The 22,146-nt window shown below is 31.0% G+C and overlaps 1 protein-coding gene across 1 annotated transcript in view; it reads right to left on the reverse strand.

The window, feature by feature from the left end:
* Window positions 1-20,431, reverse strand: part of LOC111718384 (protein kinase C and casein kinase II substrate protein 3) — a 33,520-nt gene extending 13,089 nt beyond the window's left edge. Inside the window, exons 1-8 of the mRNA XM_023493962.1 lie at window positions 20,285-20,431; window positions 12,995-13,313; window positions 12,364-12,409; window positions 10,075-10,169; window positions 6,542-6,620; window positions 5,427-5,508; window positions 4,474-4,545; window positions 2,801-2,905 (exon numbers count right to left, since the gene is read on the reverse strand). Coding sequence (XP_023349730.1) covers window positions 2,801-2,905; window positions 4,474-4,545; window positions 5,427-5,508; window positions 6,542-6,620; window positions 10,075-10,169; window positions 12,364-12,409; window positions 12,995-13,052 — 537 coding nt within the window. The 5' untranslated portion in view covers window positions 13,053-13,313; window positions 20,285-20,431. The remainder of the gene's footprint in view (window positions 1-2,800; window positions 2,906-4,473; window positions 4,546-5,426; window positions 5,509-6,541; window positions 6,621-10,074; window positions 10,170-12,363; window positions 12,410-12,994; window positions 13,314-20,284) is intronic.
* Between the last annotated feature and the right edge of the window lie 1,715 nt (window positions 20,432-22,146).

Genomic DNA, 22,146 nt, shown 5'->3' on the forward strand with positions numbered 1-22,146 from the left:
AGTTTTCAGAATAGTTCCCATTTATTCTGAATTAGTTTTCAGAATGGTTCCCATTTATTCTAAATTAGTTTTCAGAATAGTTCCCATTTATTCTGAATTAGTTTTCAGAATAGTTCCCATTTATTCTAAATTAGTTTTTAGAATAGTTCCCATTTATTCTGAATTAGTTTTCAGAATAGTTCCCATTTATTCTAAATAAGTTTTCAGAATAGTTCCCATTTATTCTAAATTAATTTTTAGAAAGTTTCCATTTATTCTAAATTAGTTTTCAGAATAGTTCCCATTTATTCTGAATTAGTTTTCAGACCAATTCCCATTTATTCTAATTAGTTTTCAAAATAATTCCCATTTATTCTAAATTAGTTTTCAGAATAGTTCCCATTTATTCTAAATTAGTTTTCAGAATAGTTCCCATTTATTTTGAATTCGTTTACAGAACAATTCCCATTTATTCTAAATTAGTTTTCAGAATAGTTCCCATTTATTCTAAATTAGTTTTCAGAACAGTTCGCATTTATTCTAAATTAGTTTTCAGAATAGTTCCCATGTATTTTAAATCAGTTTTCAGACCAATTCCCATTTATTCTTATTAGTTTTCAGAATAATTTTTTTTATAAATCAATTTTCATAATAATTCCCAATTATTCTAAGTTAGTTTTCAGAATAGTTCCCATTTATTTTAAATCAGTTTTCAGAATAATTCCCATTAATTCTAAATAAGTTTTCAGAATAGTTCCCATTTATTCTAAATTAGTTGAGACTTTTTTTCAGGTTTTAGTTTATTTGCAAAGTATGCACGAAGCGTGAATATCTGTTTAATCAAATCAAAATGTTCAATGGTTCATCACATCGTAACGAATAGCGAGGAAGGGGGGCAGGGGGCAGGGTTGTTCCCCATGATCCATTATTATAATAAAGAAGATATGAAACTTAAGCGAAAAACAAATAGTTGATAATTTCTAGCAACTTAAATCCAATACAATTTTTAATAAATTGGAGATTAAGATGCCCCTTTTTTGCATAAAGCTTTAGGTAAATGAATAAATACGTAGTATTTTAAAATTAAAATTATGGATGTACTTGCTTGGAAACCCAGCTTAGACTAGAACAATAACGATAATGTGGGTTTAACGAGTTTTCCAGTCAAAATTTGAGGCAAATCGGTCCATAGGTTCATAAGTTATGATCAGACATCCAAACAAACAGACAAAAAGATATTACTTTATATATATAGATTTATGGAAGGCTTGAGGGAGGAGGGGGTGCCATATATCTGCCAAAATTATTTATATTTATTTGAGGCTACGGTCGTTTAAAATATCACCAAAAAAAAGGATTAAATTGTAGAGTTGAGAACTCACGCCATAAATAATGAAAAGTTCAGTGACCCTGCTTTAAAACAATAATAGAAGCAGCATGCTTTAATCTTAAATCCAGAAATTTTATTAATGTTGCAAAAATATATTTTATATATAAATTAAAGATATAACCGATTTTCAACTTAATTCTAAATAATTCCTTTAATAAGAATTTGGTCATAAAGAATTCACTAAATAACCTTGTAAAATTTAAATGAGAGACAACAGTATCAAGCTGGAAAAATTGTAGCCATTTTCAGATCATCTGGTTCTATACAAATCTACGAGTCATTCAACATTATCAATTTTTCAGAAAGAAAGACGAAGATATCTCCATTAAACTGATTTTGACCCTTCATTTAGTTGCGGTTAACTTTAAAATACGTTGACAGTTCCTTGAAGGATTTAAGTTTTAAAACCCAGCTCTGAAAACTGTTTGTTTATATTTAGACTAAACACATGGTGTAAAGGTTTTTAACATTAAAGATAGACAGGCCGTTGGCAGGATTTTATAACAATTGACAGATAGACCTTTATATTTGAGGGAGTATTAGGAGAGTCCAGAATGGAATGTAGGATTGTTAGGATGGAATGTAGGATTGATAGGATGTAATGTAAGATTGTTAGAATGGAATGTAAGATTATAAGGAAGGAATGTGAGGATTGTTAAGGATGGAATTTAAAATTTTATGATTAAATGTAATATTGTTTGGATGAAATGTAAGATTGTTAGGATAGAATGTAAGATTATTAGGATGGAATGTAAGATTGCCAGGAAGGAATGTGAAGATTGTTGGGATGGAATGTAAGATTATTAGAAAGAAAAGAATGTAAGATTATTAGGAAGGAATGTAAGATTATTGGGATGAAAATAAAAGATTGATATTATGGAATGTAAGATTGATAGTATGGAATGTAAGATTGATAGTATGGAATATAAGATTATTAGGATTAAATTTAAGATTGTTTGGATGGAAAGTTTAGATTGTTAGGATGAAATGTGTAAGATTTTTAAGAAGGAATGTGAATATTGTTAGGATGGAATGTAAGATTATCAGGATGGGGAGTAAGTTTGTTAGGATGAAATGTAAGATTTTTTGAGAAGGAATGTGAATATTGTTAGGATGGAATGTAAGATTATCAGGATGGAGAGTAAGATTGTTAGGATGAAATGTAAGATCTATTGGTAAGATACAAGACTTATATTAACGGAACTTTGTTGAAGAATGAAGTCTGACATATTGAACATAATAATCAGTATCTAATACTTTAAACATTTCGCTTTTTTAACATCAGAGTATCCAACAAATATATATAATCATAATAATTAACAAGAACAAGAACAAGAACAAGAACAAGAACAATAATAATAATAATAATAACAATAATAATAATAATAATAACAATAATAATAATAATAATAACAATAATAATAATAATACCTGGTCCTGTGATAATGAGCTGTCGGAGTTTGCATTTCTCTCTTGGTTTAACGCTGTTTTCTCATTCTTACATGCTGTATGATAGTCTGTTCTGGTTTTCTGAACCTGAATACAAACTTCATTTTAAACTAACCAAAAGTTATCCACAAATACTAATATTAAAATCAGGGCATAGGGCCAAGGGGCAAAATGTCTACAAAAAAATGGAAACAAAATTATTTTTTTTGAAAACCCAAATCTGAACTGTTGAAAACCCAAATCTGAACTGCTGAAAACCCAAATCTGAACTGTTGAAAAAGAGATTATTAAAAATGTCCACATATCTGAATGGTTTATCAAGTTACAGCATAAAAATAACGAGAAAAAAAGATTCAGAAATCAGTAAATCTTCAGAATTCATAACCTGGAATCCCTATATCTAAGCAAACTGATGTCGCAGACCTCTGATAATTCAAACTTTAAATTCTTTAAAATCAAATAGTCCGAGTTGGAAAACCAAAAGGTTCAAAACATTATGCTTCACAATACAGAGAAGAAAGGGTTTGTGGTGAGTGTACAGTTCTTTTTCAATTTTTAAATTGAGTTAGCAGTGATTAATGTTTTCAAAAAGAAGTTTAATTTGCGAGCTATTTTTCGACCTTTTTTCCTGAAATTTCCCTAGGTATGTTTTTCGAAAGGGTAAAATACAACATCAAGAAAGTTAATTTGAGAACTTACGAAAGCTAGAAAAATATTTCGAGACTGAAATAAACCTTTATATAATAATAAGAAAAATACTCTCAACCATTAACATTATGATGTTATAATCCTACTTTTTTTCAGAATATAACTTAATATAAATAGAAATTTTTTACGTTTAAACAAATAATTTTTATGATGAGCATTGAGCAACCATTAATTTTTTTATTAAAGAACAATTTACTGAAATGTTTTATGCAAGGTTTCGAATTGGAATTATCTACAGGGTGTCCCAATAAACATAATACATTAAGTGATGATTTTGATATTGTCTTTGTAAATGATTTTTTAATTTAGTATGGTAATTCAAATCAAATCATCTCATATCAGACTATTAGGGACATCCTAAACCCACACGCCAAATTCGAGATAGAGAGATGATTATTGGTGATCCCTACTAAGAAAGATAGATCCAACTTATTGAATTTTTTTGCTCAAATTTTGATTAAATCCTGTTGTACGTATTAACATTAGAAAATCCTGAGGAACCCCTGCACGGATTTGCCTCAAATTTTTATTGGGACACTCGGGAGATCCAGGGGAATATTCTTAGCTTGGTTCTGAGATTTTGAGTTGAGTGGGTCGACTTTTAAAGCAAAAACTTACTTTCCCGGGAAAATCGTTCAAGTGCGGGTAAACGGCGGAGTAAATTTTAGTAATCTTGGTAGCGCTGGGTTCCCAAGCTTTTAAAAAATAAAGTGCGGTTGTTTCACTTCAATTTTATGCATAAATATCATAATATGTTATGCAAAAAAAACAAATAAGACTCTTCCAATTACGTTTTCCATAAAATATATTCTAGCAGACGTAACTTTTTCATGACCATTGAAATTAGGTAATACAAAGATAATTCTTAACAAAGACGAATTCGTATTCGTCCATAACTCCCATGTTATTGGGACACCCTGTATAATAGTTATATGATTTAATTTCACCTTTTCATACAGTTTACTCCAGGGTTTCTGAGCTTTCTTAAACTGTTCTTCTAGTTCCTTCTTCTCCTTCAACTAAACATTAGGTTAGTGGTAAATAAGCTAATCATTAAACTGTTCTTCTAGTTCCTTCTCCTTCAACTAAATATTAGGTTAGAGGTAAATAAGCTTATTATTAAACTGTTCTTCTGGTTCCTTCTTCTTTTCCAACTAAACATTAGGTTAGAGGTAAATAAGCTTATTATTAAACTGTTCTTCTGGTTCCTTCTTCTTTTCCAACTAAACATTAGGTTAGAGGTAAATAAGCTTATTATTAAACTGTTCTTCTGGTTCCTTCTTCTTTTCCAACTAAACATTAGGTTAGAGGTAAATAAGCTTATTATTAAACTGTTCTTCTGGTTCCTTCTTCTCCTTCAACTAAACATTAGGTTAGAGGTAAATAAGCTAATTATTTAACTGTTCTTCTAGTTCCTTCTCCTTCAACTAAACATTAGGTTAGAGGTAAATAAGCTTATTATTTAACTGTTCTTCTAGTTCCTTCTCCTTCAACTAAACATTAGGTTAGAGGTAAATAAGCTAATTATTAAACTGTTCTTCTAGTTCCTTCTCCTTCAACTAAACATTAGGTTAGGGGTAAATAAGCTTTTTAATTATTAAACTTTTCTTCTAGTTCCTTCTTCTCCTTCAACTAAAATTTCATTATTTAATCATAGAAACAAAATGCTTTTCAAAATTTTTTTTTCTTCTACTATACCAAATTTTGATCCTGATAAAAAATTAAAGCAAACAAACGAAACAAAAACCAAAATCGAACGTGCTATAACAATCTTTTTGAATCTTTTTTCCATTTTTTTAAGGATAAAGTTATTGCAAAGTCCAAAAAAAAGCAAACTCTAAAGAATAAAGTTTTTTTTTTAAGTAAAAAAAAAACCAAAAAAAACCCTGATGAACACTACCTGCATCATAGTTCTGTGATAGTTGTCTTTTTGCCAATTCTTGATAGAATTCACTACTTCGTTCAGCAGGTTGTCTTTTACCCTAGAAAATATCAATTTAATTATATTTATTCCTCATAATCAGTTCCTGGTTCAATCTAGTTCAGTTAAACTCAAAAAACAAGATTTATCTAGATTATTCTAGAATTTTGTAGAAATACAGACAAGAAGGAGGCTTCAAGTAAGCATTTTTTTAAGCACAGTATTTTTATGCACATTTTTGTTTCTTTTTACCCCCGCAAAGGCAGCTTATGGGGTGGGACATCTCCCCCTAGAAACTTGGTGGGACGATACACCCCTGAAAAAATTGGCTCGCTACTTTTTAATTTGATTTAAATGGATTAAAAGTTTTGCTCTCTGAAATTTCTTCTTCAAAAATGAATCGACAAAAATATTAAAGTTGGTTCCAAAGAGAACATTTACAGGAAGCTAAAGAAATCTTACTTTTGCACAATAGATATAAACCAATTTCGCCTGCAAAACATCGAATAAATAACTAGAAAAAAAGTTTTTTTTTGTAATAAACTTGTTGAATTGTTATGGTGATGTACAATAATAAACATTGAGTCCCATAAAACTGAGGACTAGGACGAGGATTGAGAAGTTATAAACTGTACAAAGACCAATTTATTGTAAGCTATTTCATCAGACTATTTGCTTTATATCAATATTGAATAGAGTTATAAGATTGCTAAAATATCGGCTTCCTAATCAACAGTTTTAAATGCTTAAAGGGAATGTTTCGGTAATTTCCAGTGACCCTCCATACAAGATTCACAACGGTACCCTTAAAAGCATGGTCTGATAAAGTATGAATTGGATATCAATGTTTAAAATTTGGAAAACTAATTATTTTAAATTGTGGTTTCTCTACTTAGGTGACTTGCGGATTTGTACTACACGAAAACATAAAACAATTATAAAAGTAAACAGTTTTAAGCCTAGTAAAACGAAAACATCTTCCACATTATTGATCAGGGCATTGTTGTGAATCGAGCGTTGCCATATTTTCCCGTATTTGGATTGAGTGTCACTTAAAATATCACGTACAGTCCCTTTAATTGCATAAAATCTACCTGAGGTGTAGTTCGCATCTTCTCTCTGATTCAGAGCATATACCTTTCCACGCTGCTTCCGTTGTTCCATACTCTGGACCTGGGATATTCATTCAAGTTATCATTTTATAGTTGGAAATAAAATATTTAATTAGAATATTTGGTTTGAGATCTTGCGAGACTTCGAAGTTTGGGTGATGTTTTATTAAAAAAATTGGGGCTCTTAGATTTTAAAATAATAATAATGAATCATAATATAAACAGGAAAATGAACTAAGTTTTTGACACAAACTCTGAATTTCTAATCCTTATAGCTTTGCAACCAGATGTTTTAGACATTTTATATTTTAAACTATGATCTCTGTAAGATCAAATAGTCTAAGTTGGAAATATCAAAGGTCTAAATCAGAAATTTTAGAAAGGTTTAGACGTTAGAAGAAAGTCTTGCAAAAAACAAGCTAAAATTATTACAAGAAGGGAGGGACTGGAAACCCTTGTTTGTCTGTTTGTTTGTCGTCAAAACGGCTGAACCGATCGGGCCCAAATTTTGTGTGGGACCTCACGTGACCCCAGGGAAGGTTTATGAATGATCAAAATTTAAAAAATTTGTGCTTAAAAGTTTTTTTTGTAAAATTTTGAAAATGCGCGAAAAAATATTAAGAAATTCGCAAACTTTTTTGTTTTTGTTTTAGCTGTACAAAGAGAAGATGCTCACAGATAAAGCCACAATTAAAAGTTGAAATAGAAAATGGGCGCGAATCGCCCTACAAGCCTAGTTATATAATATTTCATAATCTGATCTACAGAATCTAAAAACGTGACATCAGCAAGGAGTGCCTGACGGGCCTTACAATGAAATTTAAACTAAATATAGATCACATTTTCGCTAAAACTGATAAATTTGTATTTATTTGTGTCGTATATTTTATTAGTTTATAAAAGAATAATTTCGTAACATAATATATTACTGTTTTTCAATAACGCTTATAAAAAGAAACTAATATCTTGGACATCCATTTATATAAATTTGGTATAGTTGAATTGAACGCAAGAGAGGAGAAGGTGAAGANGGATTAAATACTAAATTATTGCCGTGAAAATCTCGAGATCTATATCTTCCTCCCACTACATATAGGTCAGGTAAACGTCATGGACCGGGGAATTAAATATTAAAAAAACTATTATGTTCAAATATTTAAAATATATATTTACAACTTTTTATGCATAAATGCCAATCGAAATGATAAAAAGTTTAATTTTCAGATTAGAACAGAAATCTGGTCTATGGAACTAAAGATATAAATGATTTCATTTCTATGCTTCAAGCTAGGCTAAACTGGACCTAGCTTGGTATGCTGGACTGATGGTTTAATCTGAACGAAATTATAAATATATCTGGTATAATTACTGATTACACTCAATCAGGTTTTAGATTATGTAAATTTAATTATTTCTACTTTTAAAGCCAGAAATAAATAGTTTTTCGTTCCAATAAAACTGATTACGTGCCTCAAACTTAAATATTACGAATTCACTCCTAAAGATTAATTTGAGCTTGATCCGCACTGGAAAAAAATGGATGCAGTCATGAACATTTCTTTAATATTTACTGATTCTTTGAACAAAAGAACAATTAAAAAAATGTTTATCTTCTTTTTTATGCTGAAACTTAATTAACATTTAGAGATGAAGAGTTTTCTGATAATTTTTCTTTTTTCAACAGTTAAGATTTTGGGTTTGAGCGCAAAAGATCCGCATATTTTTGGGGATCCAGAAGCACATATTACAACACTTGTATCTTTGTGCAATGTTTGAAGACTTGACGTTGACCCTGAAATCCATGACATTGACAGCATGCAATATTTGTAGATTTAACTGTGCCCCAGAAATGCATGACATTGACAGCATGCAATATTTGAAGATTTAACTGTGCCCCTGAAATGCATGACATTGACAACATGCAATACTTGTAGACTTGACTGTGCCAACTGAAATGCATGATATTGACAACATGCAATATTTGTAGACTTGACTGTGCCCCTTAAATGCATGACATTGACAGCATGCAATATTTGTAGACTTGACTGTGCCCCTGAAAAGCACGACATTGACAGCATGCAATATTTATAGATTTGACAGTGCCCTGCATGAGGTGAATTGCAGCATGCAATATTTGTAGATTTGACAGTGCCCTGCATGAGGTGAATTGCAGAATGCAATATTTGTAGATTTGACTGTGCCCTGCATGAGATGCATTGCAGCATGCATGATAGTCTGAACCAAGGTCAACCTACTGTACGCTTGTACATTATAAATAAATCTAAATGCCAGGGTTTTATCATGTTTAAATATACTTGGATCAATCCAGGATTGGAAAATCCAGAGAAGATATGTAGAATTAAAAAATTTGGTCGCTCCGCGCAAACACACCTAACTTCTGGGAAATATTTTTTCTACAAAGATGATTTTTCAAGAAAAAGAACATCCACGCATTGTTAACTGTAGAATCAGAGGTAGGTAATCTAAAGGTATGGAAGAAAGGTTTTGTGTACATATTTGACTATGACGCATTCCAGGAATAGTAATAAAAATTTTAAACAATTTCGGATCTTGTCCGTATAGTAAAGAAACCTTCTGGCACGTCAGAATAAAACATATACAAAAAACCTATCCCCCCTACCTTTTGTATTCTCTGAAAGAATTGGTTTAAAAAGAATTTGGTCAATTTAATCATTCCCTCATTTATTTACATAAACTTCAGAAACCCGGCATGAATTTTTTGAACTTCCAACCCTATATTTTTTTTGTTGTAAAGCATCACGCAGACAGGAGCATCTTGTACGTCCTTCCTGTTTCCTACTTCCTGTTTCCTGCTTTAATCTAACAATGTGACAACGTAGTGTTGGGTCCCTGTTCATTCCTACAGATAGGTGAGAACTATAAACCACAGAATCTTACAGGAAGATTCTATCTATCTATCTATCTATCTATCTATATATCCCATCCCATCCCATCCCATCCCATCCCATCCCATCCTATCCAGGACAATCCATTAGAAGAGTGAAGAAATGAAAAAGAAGCTAAAAGTAAACAAATATATGTGTAAACAAAGATCAATCAGAGGATAGATAGATAACATATAAAAGAGTGTGAAAAAATTAAAAGTGCATGTTTTCACCTTTTTTTCGGAGAAAATTAAATATGTGGTGACAGCGCGCAGTAAAAAATTATTTTAGGCTAAAAGTTTCACCATATCAAGAGCAGAAAAAAATATACGCTAAAATTTAGAAAAAAACAACTTATGTCGTCATTATGAAGTTCCAGGGCCCCTAAAAAAAAGCGTTTACTATTCTAGGGCCCATAAACCGGCACCCACTGAATTTATCTCCAAAAAAAGTAGATTTATTTGAATGCGGGAAAAAAGTTTACAAGATGCAAAATATATAAAATGGAATTTAAAATGTCAATTTTTTTTATCTTTTCATTTTTATCGAAACAGTAAACCTTACCTCTTTCAGTTTGCCTTTAATTTTTATCAATAACGTTTAGCTTACCACTTTCAATTTGCTTGGTCCATTTTGTAGACCAGTTCTTCAACATTTTAGCATACTCCTTCTCAATATTTGCACGCTCTTGCACTGAAATAAAACAATTTTACACAGGGTGTCAAGAAAATATTATTATTAACCTTACAAATTTAGGTTTCTATCACCAAAATATAATAAAGGGAAAGAATCAAAATACTATTAATAATTCTATTAATGACTATTTAAAAAATATAATTTTTCTTTATTAAATCTTTAATGTTAAAGCAAATAAAAGAGAGACGGAGGAAGAAGAGGGGGAGGGGAATAAGATTTAACAAGCCTAATCTAGCCTATGTTGTATTGTTGCATACTAGTTAAAGGGACTGTAAGCGTAATTTCAAGCGAACCTCTAAGCAAAGATGACAAAGCCCAAATTACAACGGTACTTGTGATAATTCACGTATNAACCAAGACTTGTACTCTAATTAACGAAATCAAAAATAGTGTAACCAAGACTTGCACTCTAATTAACGAAATCAAAAAAGTGTAACCAAGACTTGCACTCTAATTAACGAAATCAAAAAAATCGCTTATTTGACAGTGAAGGTTGGATTACTGCCAATTAAGCGACAAAAAATCGCTTATTTGACAATAGTTGGACGACTGCAAAATAGGAACCTTTTGTTACATCTACGGGATTTTTTTGATTTTGTTAATTTTGTCTGGTATTTTTGAGCAGGACTGGAGGGCCGGGTATTTGCAATCACTTTAACTTAATGTTGTCCTTTCAAATCACAGTAGAATACATGTAAACCCTATACCCTCCTAAATAGTTTTACATTTTCTTGCATATATTATACACACTCCAACACTAATATTTTATATTTATGCAAGGGTGAATATTTAAATATATTTGTGCATTTAATATATTCAATTGCATATAATGGGAACACAAAGGATATTGTTAAATGTGATAAATGTATGTCAATGAATACGTCCTATCCAGAGTATGCTAAGTTGATTTATATGATATACTAGCTGAATATTCTTAAATTTGTAAAACATTCAACTTAAAAAGTAAAGCTCTGATAACAAACTAAACTTCAATGATAAAACGTCTTCTTTTATTTAGGCCTTATCTCGGAAAAACATATAAATATTTCCACTTTGAGTTATATTTATGATTTAAACAATAGAATGCAAGGACAAAAGTATTTAAAGTATGCATGGAATTCAATAGTTTTACTATCTTACGGGACTTTTGTATTTTACGCAGATCTAATTTATCTCTTGGTTTTGTATCCGCTTTTTCGTCCATTCTCTGATCGGCAGTTAATTTTCCACAGACGACACTCTTAACGGGTTATCAAATAAAGATTAAATCAACCTGAAGTTACCAGCTCAGAACACATTCATGGATCGAAAATAAAAAAAAAAACAGAAATTTTATGAAACAGTAAAAGAAGTCCTTTGGAATCCAGCTTTAACTGATTTTTTTTTTCACACCAAGTGAAGAATATTCCTGTGATTCTAATATCAAAATTTGAGACATATCAGTCACGGGTCCATAATTGGACATACAAACAAACAGAATAATCACTACTTTTATCTTCTATATAATAAAGCTGATCGCTCAAATATTTATATTATTATTATGCATATATATACAATATTCATGTTAGCAATATCTCGCCAAAAGGTTGGACCAAAATGGCTGACATTTTGTGAGGGAATTCCTGTACGCAAGTGCCCTTAACCCTGTACGCAAGTGCCCTTAACCCTGTACGCAAGTTCCCTTAACCCTGTACGCAAGTGTCCTTAACCCTGTACGCAAGTGCCCAACATCCTGTACGCAAGTGCCCTTAACCCTGTACGCAAGTGTCCTTAACCCTGTACGCAAGTGCCCTTAATCCTGTAGCAAGTGCAATGAATTCTAATTTTTATTCTTCTATTTACTGAATTTTTGAATGTTGAAAAAACAACTCAATTTTAAGGATTTTAAGTGGAGAATATTTTTCCCTGCTACATGGAAAACAAGCGAAAAATATATTTTACAAAATTTTAAAATATAAATGTTGAGCATCCTCTCAATTAACATATTAGATTACGAAAAAAAGAAAAGTTACAAAATTGAAGTAACCCCGAAATATTGTAGGCAGTTTTATTTTGAACCATTTAAATCTTTATAAAAAAAATGGAGCGCCCCTTCGGGATAAATTGTTGTTTGTTAAGAAAGTTCCGTAGTATGACTTAAATAAGAAAACTCTAAATCCCCCCCCTTCCTTTCATCGGTCAACAACTGGAAAAAAAACTTACTTTGTTGTTTTCTTGTAGTTGCCTGGTTCCCAAAAAGATTCTGAACCTAAGAACAAAACCAGATTGATCAGCAAAGAACAAAACAAGTCCCAGCTTTGGTTGCAATAAAAACAAAGCCTAAGATGTTTAAGATAGACCTTAGATGTAATTTAAAGTGACCTCATGCATTAAGTGTTAAATGTTCGATTCACAACATTACTCTTTGGCTCTTCATCGGTTTGACAATGGGAAGATATCATCGCATGTCTGTCTTGAAAACATATAATTTAAAAAACCCTCGACTCCATAAATCCACTTTTACGGAGAAGCGCATTTAAAACTCAAGAAATATGTTTGTTTAACCAAGGGGTTTAAGGGTATCGTTGTGAACCGTTGTCATTTGAAATTTCTCCGACAAGGCCCTTTATGTAAAAAGTAAGTTCTTCACCCTCCCACATTCCTGTTTTCAAAACAATTCCAGATTAATGTTTAAAGGAAATTACGAAAATAATTCATGAACTTTGCGGTTATTTGTGAAAGACTTATTTTAGAAGATAAGGATTAAAAGCTAAGCTACTGCTTGGATAAGATTGCAATATGATTCATTGATGTTTTAAATCTAGGCATGAAATTTAACAAAAATTTTTTTTACCTGTTACAACTTGGCCATCGTCACTATGATGCGACATACTGTCGACTTCAAGTCGCATGTGCTTGCTGTAAGTCGACGGTTCCAAGTCACTTGGTGACAGGAATAGTTTAGCTGCTTATTTTGAAACTGAAAGCTGTCAGGACATCACCGAAAATTCACTTTTTTCACTGTACTTGCGAATGTTTCCTGCTCCAGGTTTCGTGGATTTCGTCCGATTTTATATTTTCCCAAATTTAGGTTCAAATTTAAGTTGTAGATGAAAGCTACAATTTAAACGTGTCACTCTTAACAATATGGATTCAAATCTCCCTCAAATCCTCTGAAAAATATAAATGTATGAATGTATAAAATGTATAAATAATAGATTTGAAAAAAATATTCTTAAATTTGTAAAACATTCAACTTAAAAAGTAAAGCTCTGATAACAAACTAAACTTCAATGATAAAACGGCCTCTTTTATTTAGGCCTTATCTCGGAAAAACATATAAATATTTTCACTTTGTGTTAGATTTATGATTTAAACAATAGAATGCAAGGACAAAAGTATTTAAAGTATGAATGGAATTCAATAGTTTTACTATCTTACGCTTTCAGTCTTACACGTTAAAGTTTTTTTGAAGGAAATGTAGACGTAATTGCAAGCGACCTTAGATTTAAAAATAGTGGCGTGTTCGATTGACAACGGTACCATTTTTCTTTCTTAAGAAATAACGAATTTTGAAAATTTCCTTCGTTGTCTTTGCTGCAAAAATTCGCAAGTCAATTTTACTTAGTTATAACATCATAGTTTTGCACGGATGACAAATTCCAATTGAAAGCTTTTATTGTGAGGGGGGGGGCCGTATTTTTACCTTAACCTTTAAATATAATGAATGAACGTACATAATGTCCTAAGAATATTTGTTTATTGTAAATCTTTGTAAAAGATATGAGAAAGAAACCACGCTTATCCACAAGATTAAGCAAGAATAAAAATTTAAGAATTTTTTCATCTTGATGTCATTTCAAAGAAATATTTTTGGAAGGAAAACTTTTTTATACAGTGGTATATTATTTGCAATTACTAATATGATCCAGCATCAGATACAGGCATTTTTTAGGATCCATTTCATTGTGATCCGGATCCCCCCTGGAAAAAATGGGACCCTGATCCGGATCCTGAACATTTCTTTAAGATTTACTGATTTTAAAATATTTTTCTTCATTTTGTTTTGCTGGAACTTAGTGAAACATTCAGAAATTTGGAAATTTTTGTTGATATATCTTTAGTGAACAATTTTAATTTATATTTATTGAGCAACTTTTTTCGTTTTTTGTTGATATTTTGCCCCTTGGATCCGGATATTTTTGAGGATTCGGATCCAGGAAGCCAAAGTGCTGCGGATCCTAATCACTGGATCAAACAAATAGCGAGACAAAGGTGAACCACTTCTCTTCAGATTGACTCAGCACACAAGAAAAGTGGTTTAACTTAGTCCGCAAGGCTATTGATTTAATCCGTTCCTTAGTCCCTTGTTTTTTTTTGTGATCAAGTCGCTTAAAAATCCCTGTTTTTATTGATTTATTGATTTGTGATTCTATAGTTTGAAACGTAGGACAAGGTTAAAGATTATGATTATGGATTATGTTAAGTAGAATAATTAAATATAAAGCAAAACAAGACCTAACTATTCTCTTCTATTTTCTAAAAAAAGCAGCTAAGTATGTAAGGAATATTTTTTGTAAAAGAGGAATTTTTCTCCCGCTCCTTCATCCAATCTGCAAAGATTGTTCCTGTGCATTTTTAATATGTTTTTTTAATGGAGATCCAATCCGCGAGTGAAAAAAAATATTTAACAAAAAAATTTAATATTTTTTTAACCCAAGGGACAATTAAATAGTTAAACATCCCGACAGAGCAGTACATCAGGGACTAATAGGCATTTTGCATTTTTTTGTCAAAAAAAGTGAGCAAACATACCAAATTTAATAACCCTCAGCTAACTAACAACGACCTTCATGGTAATAAACATATTTAAGTAATTACAAGTTCATAATCTTAGTTTGATTAAACTAATATTTACATAAAAGATATAAAACTTGTTTTTTAAAACTTGAAATTATTCTTAACAAAACAAAATATCATAAAATTTTATTTTTCTTAATTTTCAAAGAATTCTATTGCAAGAAATAAAACGCAACTTTTCTTATAATTTGAGTACAGATTTGCTAGTTTCATTTTAACTTTTCAGTAATTAAATCTTTAAAATGTTTTTACATCAGCTAGTTTGAATTTAAAATAACAAAATAATGCAAAATCACTTAAAAAAAGATATTTCATAAACCCTGAAAAAAATAGCAGTTTCTTGTTATATATAATATTTTTATTTTTAGGTCGAAATTTTCCAAAAAGAAAGATTTTCTTCTAACCCTTCATTAAAGTTTTGACACTTTTTTGTTGTTTGTTGGTAGAGGTGGGGGAGGGGGGGGGAGGGGACTTTATCCCATTAATTCCTTTGACATTGTGTGATCTAGTTTCAGCTGCTGCAATGTTGGTTCTTCTCAACTATTGATTACTGTCGAGTTATACTTCATCCAGTTCAATATATTCTCAAGGTTAAATACATTTCCGAAATTTCCATACCCCTAGTATTTTACTAAATTCCACAAAACCCCTTAAAAATTTCACAAAATTCCCCTACCCGAGTATTTTACTAAATTCCCCGAACCCTTAAAAAATTCACAAAATTCCCCTACCCCAAGTATTCTGCTAAATTCCCCAAACCCCTCAAAAATTTCACAAAATTCCCCTACCCCAAGTATTTTACAAAATTCCCCTACAAACATGTATTTTAAAAAATTCCCCTTCCACCAAGTATTTTACAAAATTTCCCTCAAGTACTTAAAAAAAGCTATGTCCAGTGTCCACCCCATTTGTGCAATTTGGCAAATTTGTTATAAATACTTAACAAAATCATCAAATTCGTGCTTGAGAAACAAAAATGGTCTTTTCTCGTTAAAAAAAATAAGAATATACATGGATATTCCTTTCCAATTGATCCTATCTGTTTAAGAAACTAAACTGATTACTGAAAATTTATTTTAATCTTATATGCAAAACTACGAAACAATCATAATGCCATTGTTATGTTTAAGAAAGAGGGAATCTCATATCTTAATAAAAAATATGAGAAAATAATACAATAATAATAAGCCAATTCCAGATCTGAAAGTACTTATCTAACTCAGAAAAAAAAGATTTAATCTTATACATTCGTGCATTGCAAAGGATCCATTTCCGGATTTGCCCAGACAAAAAATGGATCCGACATCAGGTCATGAATATTTCTGAATTTTTTACAAATACAAACAATTTTGACATTTGTTTGTGGAAGTTTGGAGAAAAATCTCCTTCAATAAAAAATATAAGCTCAATGTTATGTTAAATCTACAAATCAAGAGGTAATCTCATTTTCTAGAAGTGATTGATACCTCGGTAAAATTCCTACACATACCCCGCTATTGTATCCTCACCTAATTTGAATACAAACGACGACCTAACATACAATGCAATGTTGAAATCAAAATAACTTTGAATAAACAAACTTTTCTACAAAATGTTTACAGTACAGCAAAGCATATTTTGTATCTAAATTTTTCAGTAAAGTCCTTATAAATGTTGAACGGGTACTGTTGTGAATTGGGCGTGTACCATAAAACTACAGCAGTCCTCTTAAGGCCCTATGTAAGTAAGTACATTCTGAACGTAAATCATTGACAATGTTTACATATAGCTTTATATATTGATTTTAAGCTCTAATATGACGTTAAAGAAAAAGATCCAAATCATTAATTAACATATTTCCGCTTGGAGGAACACAAGATGTACAGATTTGCATTTGTCCTTGCGTATTTCACACGAAATACGCAATTGCCTGGCGGCGTGCGCAAAACAGGCGCCATTTTGAGAATAGTTGACCTTATCATCGTAGGCGTAACTGTAGTGTATTATGAGAGGGTGTGGCGAAATTCTATAAAATGTTATAAAATGATGTCAAATTTTAACAAAAATGCAATTGGCGTATTATTCGCATTACTACAGGGGGGAGAATATCATTTCTACAAGGGGAGGGGATATTATGCCCCCCCCCTACACCCCCCTCCTTCCTTCTTTAACCATCTTCACTCGTCTACACTCTAATTTATCACTTTTACTGTTAAATTCATAACCGTAACAAAACAAGGTTATTTAGTTTCCCAGGATATCAGATAAAACTAAAGAAAATTCAAAGATTTGACAATGTTTACTAATTTAGAAATAGCCGGAAGCATATCATATGTCAAATTGTCAATGAAAGGAAAATTCTGAATTTTTTCAACGGAACAAATCTTAAAATAATAACTACTTCACAGGAAGTTATCACTTCATAGTGGTTTTTAAAAAATGATCTTCAGAGCTATTGAGAAACTTGTTAAAAAATATTTAAAAGAAATTAAAATTTGGTTTTATTACTTATTCTAAAAGTTATGAAAAATGTTTTGTCTTCATAATTATTGAACAATTTATGTTTAAGTTTAACTCTAACTTGTCAGTCTGCGCTATATAGGGTACACGTGTTTTTTGTTTAATCTAAAGCCCTGAACAGAAAAATAATAAAAAATTGATGACAGACTCGAATCTTGTTTATTTATACATATTTCTCATAAGCGTGGTCTTTAAGAAATAGCGTACGCTTAAAGAATTCTTTTTTGTTATTGTAATCGTGAAATAAAACACACAGACAAACCCGGATTTTAAAAATTTACTTTCAGATCTTTTTTTGCATATTTTTCAAATCTAAAAGTTGTTGGGTTAGTTAAAATCGTTAGTTAAATTCTGGTAGTCGTTCGTTCTCTTTAACCAAGAATTGACGTTCCATTAACGGTATTTTCCGTCCTTTCTCACAGTTTTCGTTTGTTGAAGATCTCGATTTTATTATTATTATTTCATTTAAAAATAGGAGGAAAAATTTGAAGAAAAAACATCAAATCACTTAAAAAACATCAATTAAATAAAATTAATTTTCTATAAATTTCTTGCAATTTTAATTTTAATTTTAACGAAAGTCGCCGTTATTTTGAAACACATCCATTCGATTATATAAATAAAAGATTTAAAAAATAACAGTTTTTGCCGTTTGTAAACGGAGTCAGTAAATTTTCAAAAAAAACTTGCCATTCGTTAAGGAAGGATGCCCAGCCCTAACCCTATATATCAGACCCTTTTTCTTGTAATTCTTCAATAATACCATTATTAATCGGCAATATTCTCGTTAATAAAATAAATCGTGAGAATGTTGTGTGAACAAAAAAATATTATTTCAGAAGATTTAATTTGTTTAACATTAAATCGTAAAAGTGAACATACAACATTTATTTAGCAGGGGGAAAACACACTTTTTGAGGGTTGGGGGATTCAAAAAGAAGACTAAAAGGAAGTTGTAAGCCAATATTTTGAACATAAACTTGTTACATATCAATCTTAAGTAAACACATTCTATGTTGAAAGATCTTGATTTTAATCCTTTGTTCTGAATCGAGGGAAAAAAGGAAAGATTTTTTTCAAACTTTAAGTTTTAGAAGGCGGAGTCCTTTTTTGTCATGAGGGGCACTTTGTTTAAAGGACAAACAAAAACTTACACAGACGCGTTGCATTAAAAAGTTTCCAGAAAATTTAATGTCAAACGAACCCTTCAAAAATAAGAGATCTTATTTTTTTTAATGAACTATTAAATAAAGTATTTATATCAAAATTTCTTTTGCTGAAAAAATTAAGATTTTGCTAAATATTAAAATGTTTAGGTCCTCGATAAAAATAAGGTTGATAGTATAAGATTGTGTTCACTACTAGTGCTTCTATACTAGAAACAAATACTACTTGAAGCCATAGAAAATAAATAATACTAAATTCCAACCAATAACTTTATCCAATGGATTCATAGAAATGAATGTTCATTGGACAAAACAAAACGTGACCTATGAAATTAATATGCCATGGCCAATAATGTCAATGATAATGATGCCTTGACAATGATATGTTGATGTCATCGTCACAAATGGCAATGACAATAATGTTTATCAATGAAAATGATGTCAATCAATGACAATGATGTCAATCAATGACAATGATGTCAATAAATGACAATGATGTCAATCAATGACAATGATGTCAATCAATGACAATGATGCCAATGACAATTATGTCGATAACAATTATGTCAATGACAGTTATGTTAATGATAGTTCTGTCAATGACAATTATGTCAATGACAAATATGTCAATGAAAAATATGTCAATGACAAATATGTCAATGACAAATATGTCAATAACAAATATGTCAATGACAAATATGTCAATAACAAATATTTCAATTACAAATTGTATATCGTGTGAATAAATTTTATATAAAAAAACTAAAATAACTGAAACTTTATTAGCTTATTTCTGTTTCTGTAACTACCATCATTAACACCCTGTATTTTAATTTATCTCTACATAAAAATCCCTCTGATCTCACCCTGCCACATATCACCTGACAATCTCCTTCCTTCCAATCAACTCCTTAAATATCCAAAAACATATTTTGATATTTGGAACCAATTATAATCAGTATCGTTAATTAACTTCGGGCCAACCACTCAAAACAACCAACCCTGGTTAGGCGGGTCCAAACTGCATAATAAATGGTGATTGCTTATTTGTAATATCTCATGCTTTGTAGTTGAATAAATATATGAATGAAAATATGTAATTGACAATGATGTCAATGAATATGATTTCAATGGCAAGGATGTCAATCTATGACTTAACGATGTCAATGCCAATGACATTCATAACTATAAAAATGAAATAAGAAAATCGAATGTCATAATACATATTCTTGAGGGTCAATTATACTGTCAACATTGTCCATGAGATATATATACAAGAGTTGGGCCAGTTGCCCAGCCTTAGTTCCTAACTCAGCTACTCAGTATACAATACATGTAATGTAAACTTTAGGGGCAAGGGGGGGCACTTAATACAAATTGGGTAAACAAGAAGAAGGGTTAAACAAGAAACAAAAAGAAAGGGGTGGATGAGTTTACAGACTCATATGCCCAAATTATTCAATATGTCAAATTAGATTACATCGATTACATATATATCCAAATATCAATATTCCCTATTCCGCCCATTCTGTATATGAATATATATGTGAATTAAAATTCTTTTTCTGAAAACGGTATCAACTTATCTGTTAATAACTCTTATATAAAAATGTTCTCACCTTCAGATATCTCCAAACATTTTCTTAGTCTACTTGGTTTGATCGTGAACATGATAATGTAATCCGTAAACCGTTGGAAACCGTTTTCTTCATTCGAATAACTTGTTTTTAAGCTAGCGCCTGAGCCGCCATATTAAATATTTGTCCAAGATTTTAGCCTGTAGCAGACTGTTTAGGGGTTTTAAATTTTTTTTTTAAAAAGTGATTTTTTTGAACAAATATTAACAAAATATGTTATGAATGATGAATACCTAAATTTTATTTAAAGAATAAAATAATTGTAAACCCTGTTCGAGTCTAGAAAATCCTCCAAATGCTTTCGAGTCTATTCGCTTTAAAAGTTTCTCTAGTGTACACTGACAAACGTACACTTGTTTACATCCTAAAATAAACACAACTCTACACTCACTACTCAACAATATACAAAGCGGGGTATTTACGTATATTCTAAAATGATAAATCTATTTCAAAATGTAGAATCTAGTCATCAAAAATGCGGGACGTGTTAATTGAAACAACGGATGAATATTTTCCCCTGAAATCTACAGGTAGTAATATATAACTGCATAAATGTTAATATTTATAAATCTGCATCAGCCACCTTCTAATTCACATACTAAACTACTATGGCGGAAATAGATAGGTAACACAGGGTGNATTTTGCACTTGCTTCTTCTATTGGTCAACGGTAAACAGGAGTACATGACTGCTGGTCCTGCAGGATGGATTGGGCGAAACAGAGGAGAGTGAAAGCGATTCACCGCATTAGACGGACAAACATAACGGAGGGGGGCGGGGGGGAATGAATAAGATTTTTTGCATCCATAAATTTTCTTTAGGATCCCCTTTAGTAAACTCATCTTTCGGGACAATAATTTAGATTCCATAGGGGCGTTTACATGAATTGGTCCAGGGTATGGCTTACCCTTTTATGACATTCAGGGGGGAGGGGGTTGTGTCAAAGATTTTTTAGTTTTCAAACTCCCCTCATGCATATGCCCCTGCCTGTAGGCCATCAAATACGATTCATCGACAGCTTCCTTCCCATCATGATAGTTTTCTAAAAAATGATTGTTCGAATCCCTATTTTTATGTAAACACATTTTGTATACTTTCACCTGCAGACCAATCAAACAAATAAAACATTTTTGATCCAAAGCTGATTGAAGAATTTATGTAAGTTTCATTTTAATTTTATATAATTTTATGCTTTCTAGTTCTCCAAGGATCCCTTTTTAAAGATTAATGGAGGGAAAAATAAAACGTTAAATCCCAACTGGCAAATTCTTGAACTCTCTTTTAAGAATTTTTTCTCAAAAATTCATTCATTATTCGTGAAATAAATCCCATAATTATATTTTAGTCTAAATATTTAGCACTTTCTTCATTGTTTATCAAGCAGATATAATTGAGACATATAACATACTTCTGAAGATTAACCAAACAGCATTTTCAAAATTAGGTATTAAGATACTAATTCTCCATTTCGAAGAATCGTCACTAAGTTTATAAGAACACTCTGCACTAAATTATCCCATGTTTATTTGAACACCCTGCACTAAATTATCCCATGTTTATTAGAACACGCTGCATTTAATTATCCCATGTTTATTAGAAAACCCTGCACTTGATTATCCCATGCTTATTAGAACATCCTGCACTTGATTATCCCATGTTTATTAGAACACCCTGCACTTAATTATCGCATGTTTATTAGAACAACCTGCACTTGATTATCCCATGTTTATTAGAACACCCTGCACTTAATTATCCCAAGTTTATTAGAACACCCTGCACTAAATTATCCCATGTTTATTAGAACACGCTGCACTTAATTATCCCATGTTTATTAGAAAACCCTG

The sequence above is a fragment of the Eurytemora carolleeae genome, unplaced genomic scaffold (genome assembly GCF_000591075.1).
Source record: "Eurytemora carolleeae unplaced genomic scaffold, Eaff_2.0 scaffold22, whole genome shotgun sequence".
NCBI classification, from domain to species: Eukaryota; Metazoa; Arthropoda; class Copepoda; order Calanoida; family Temoridae; genus Eurytemora; species Eurytemora carolleeae.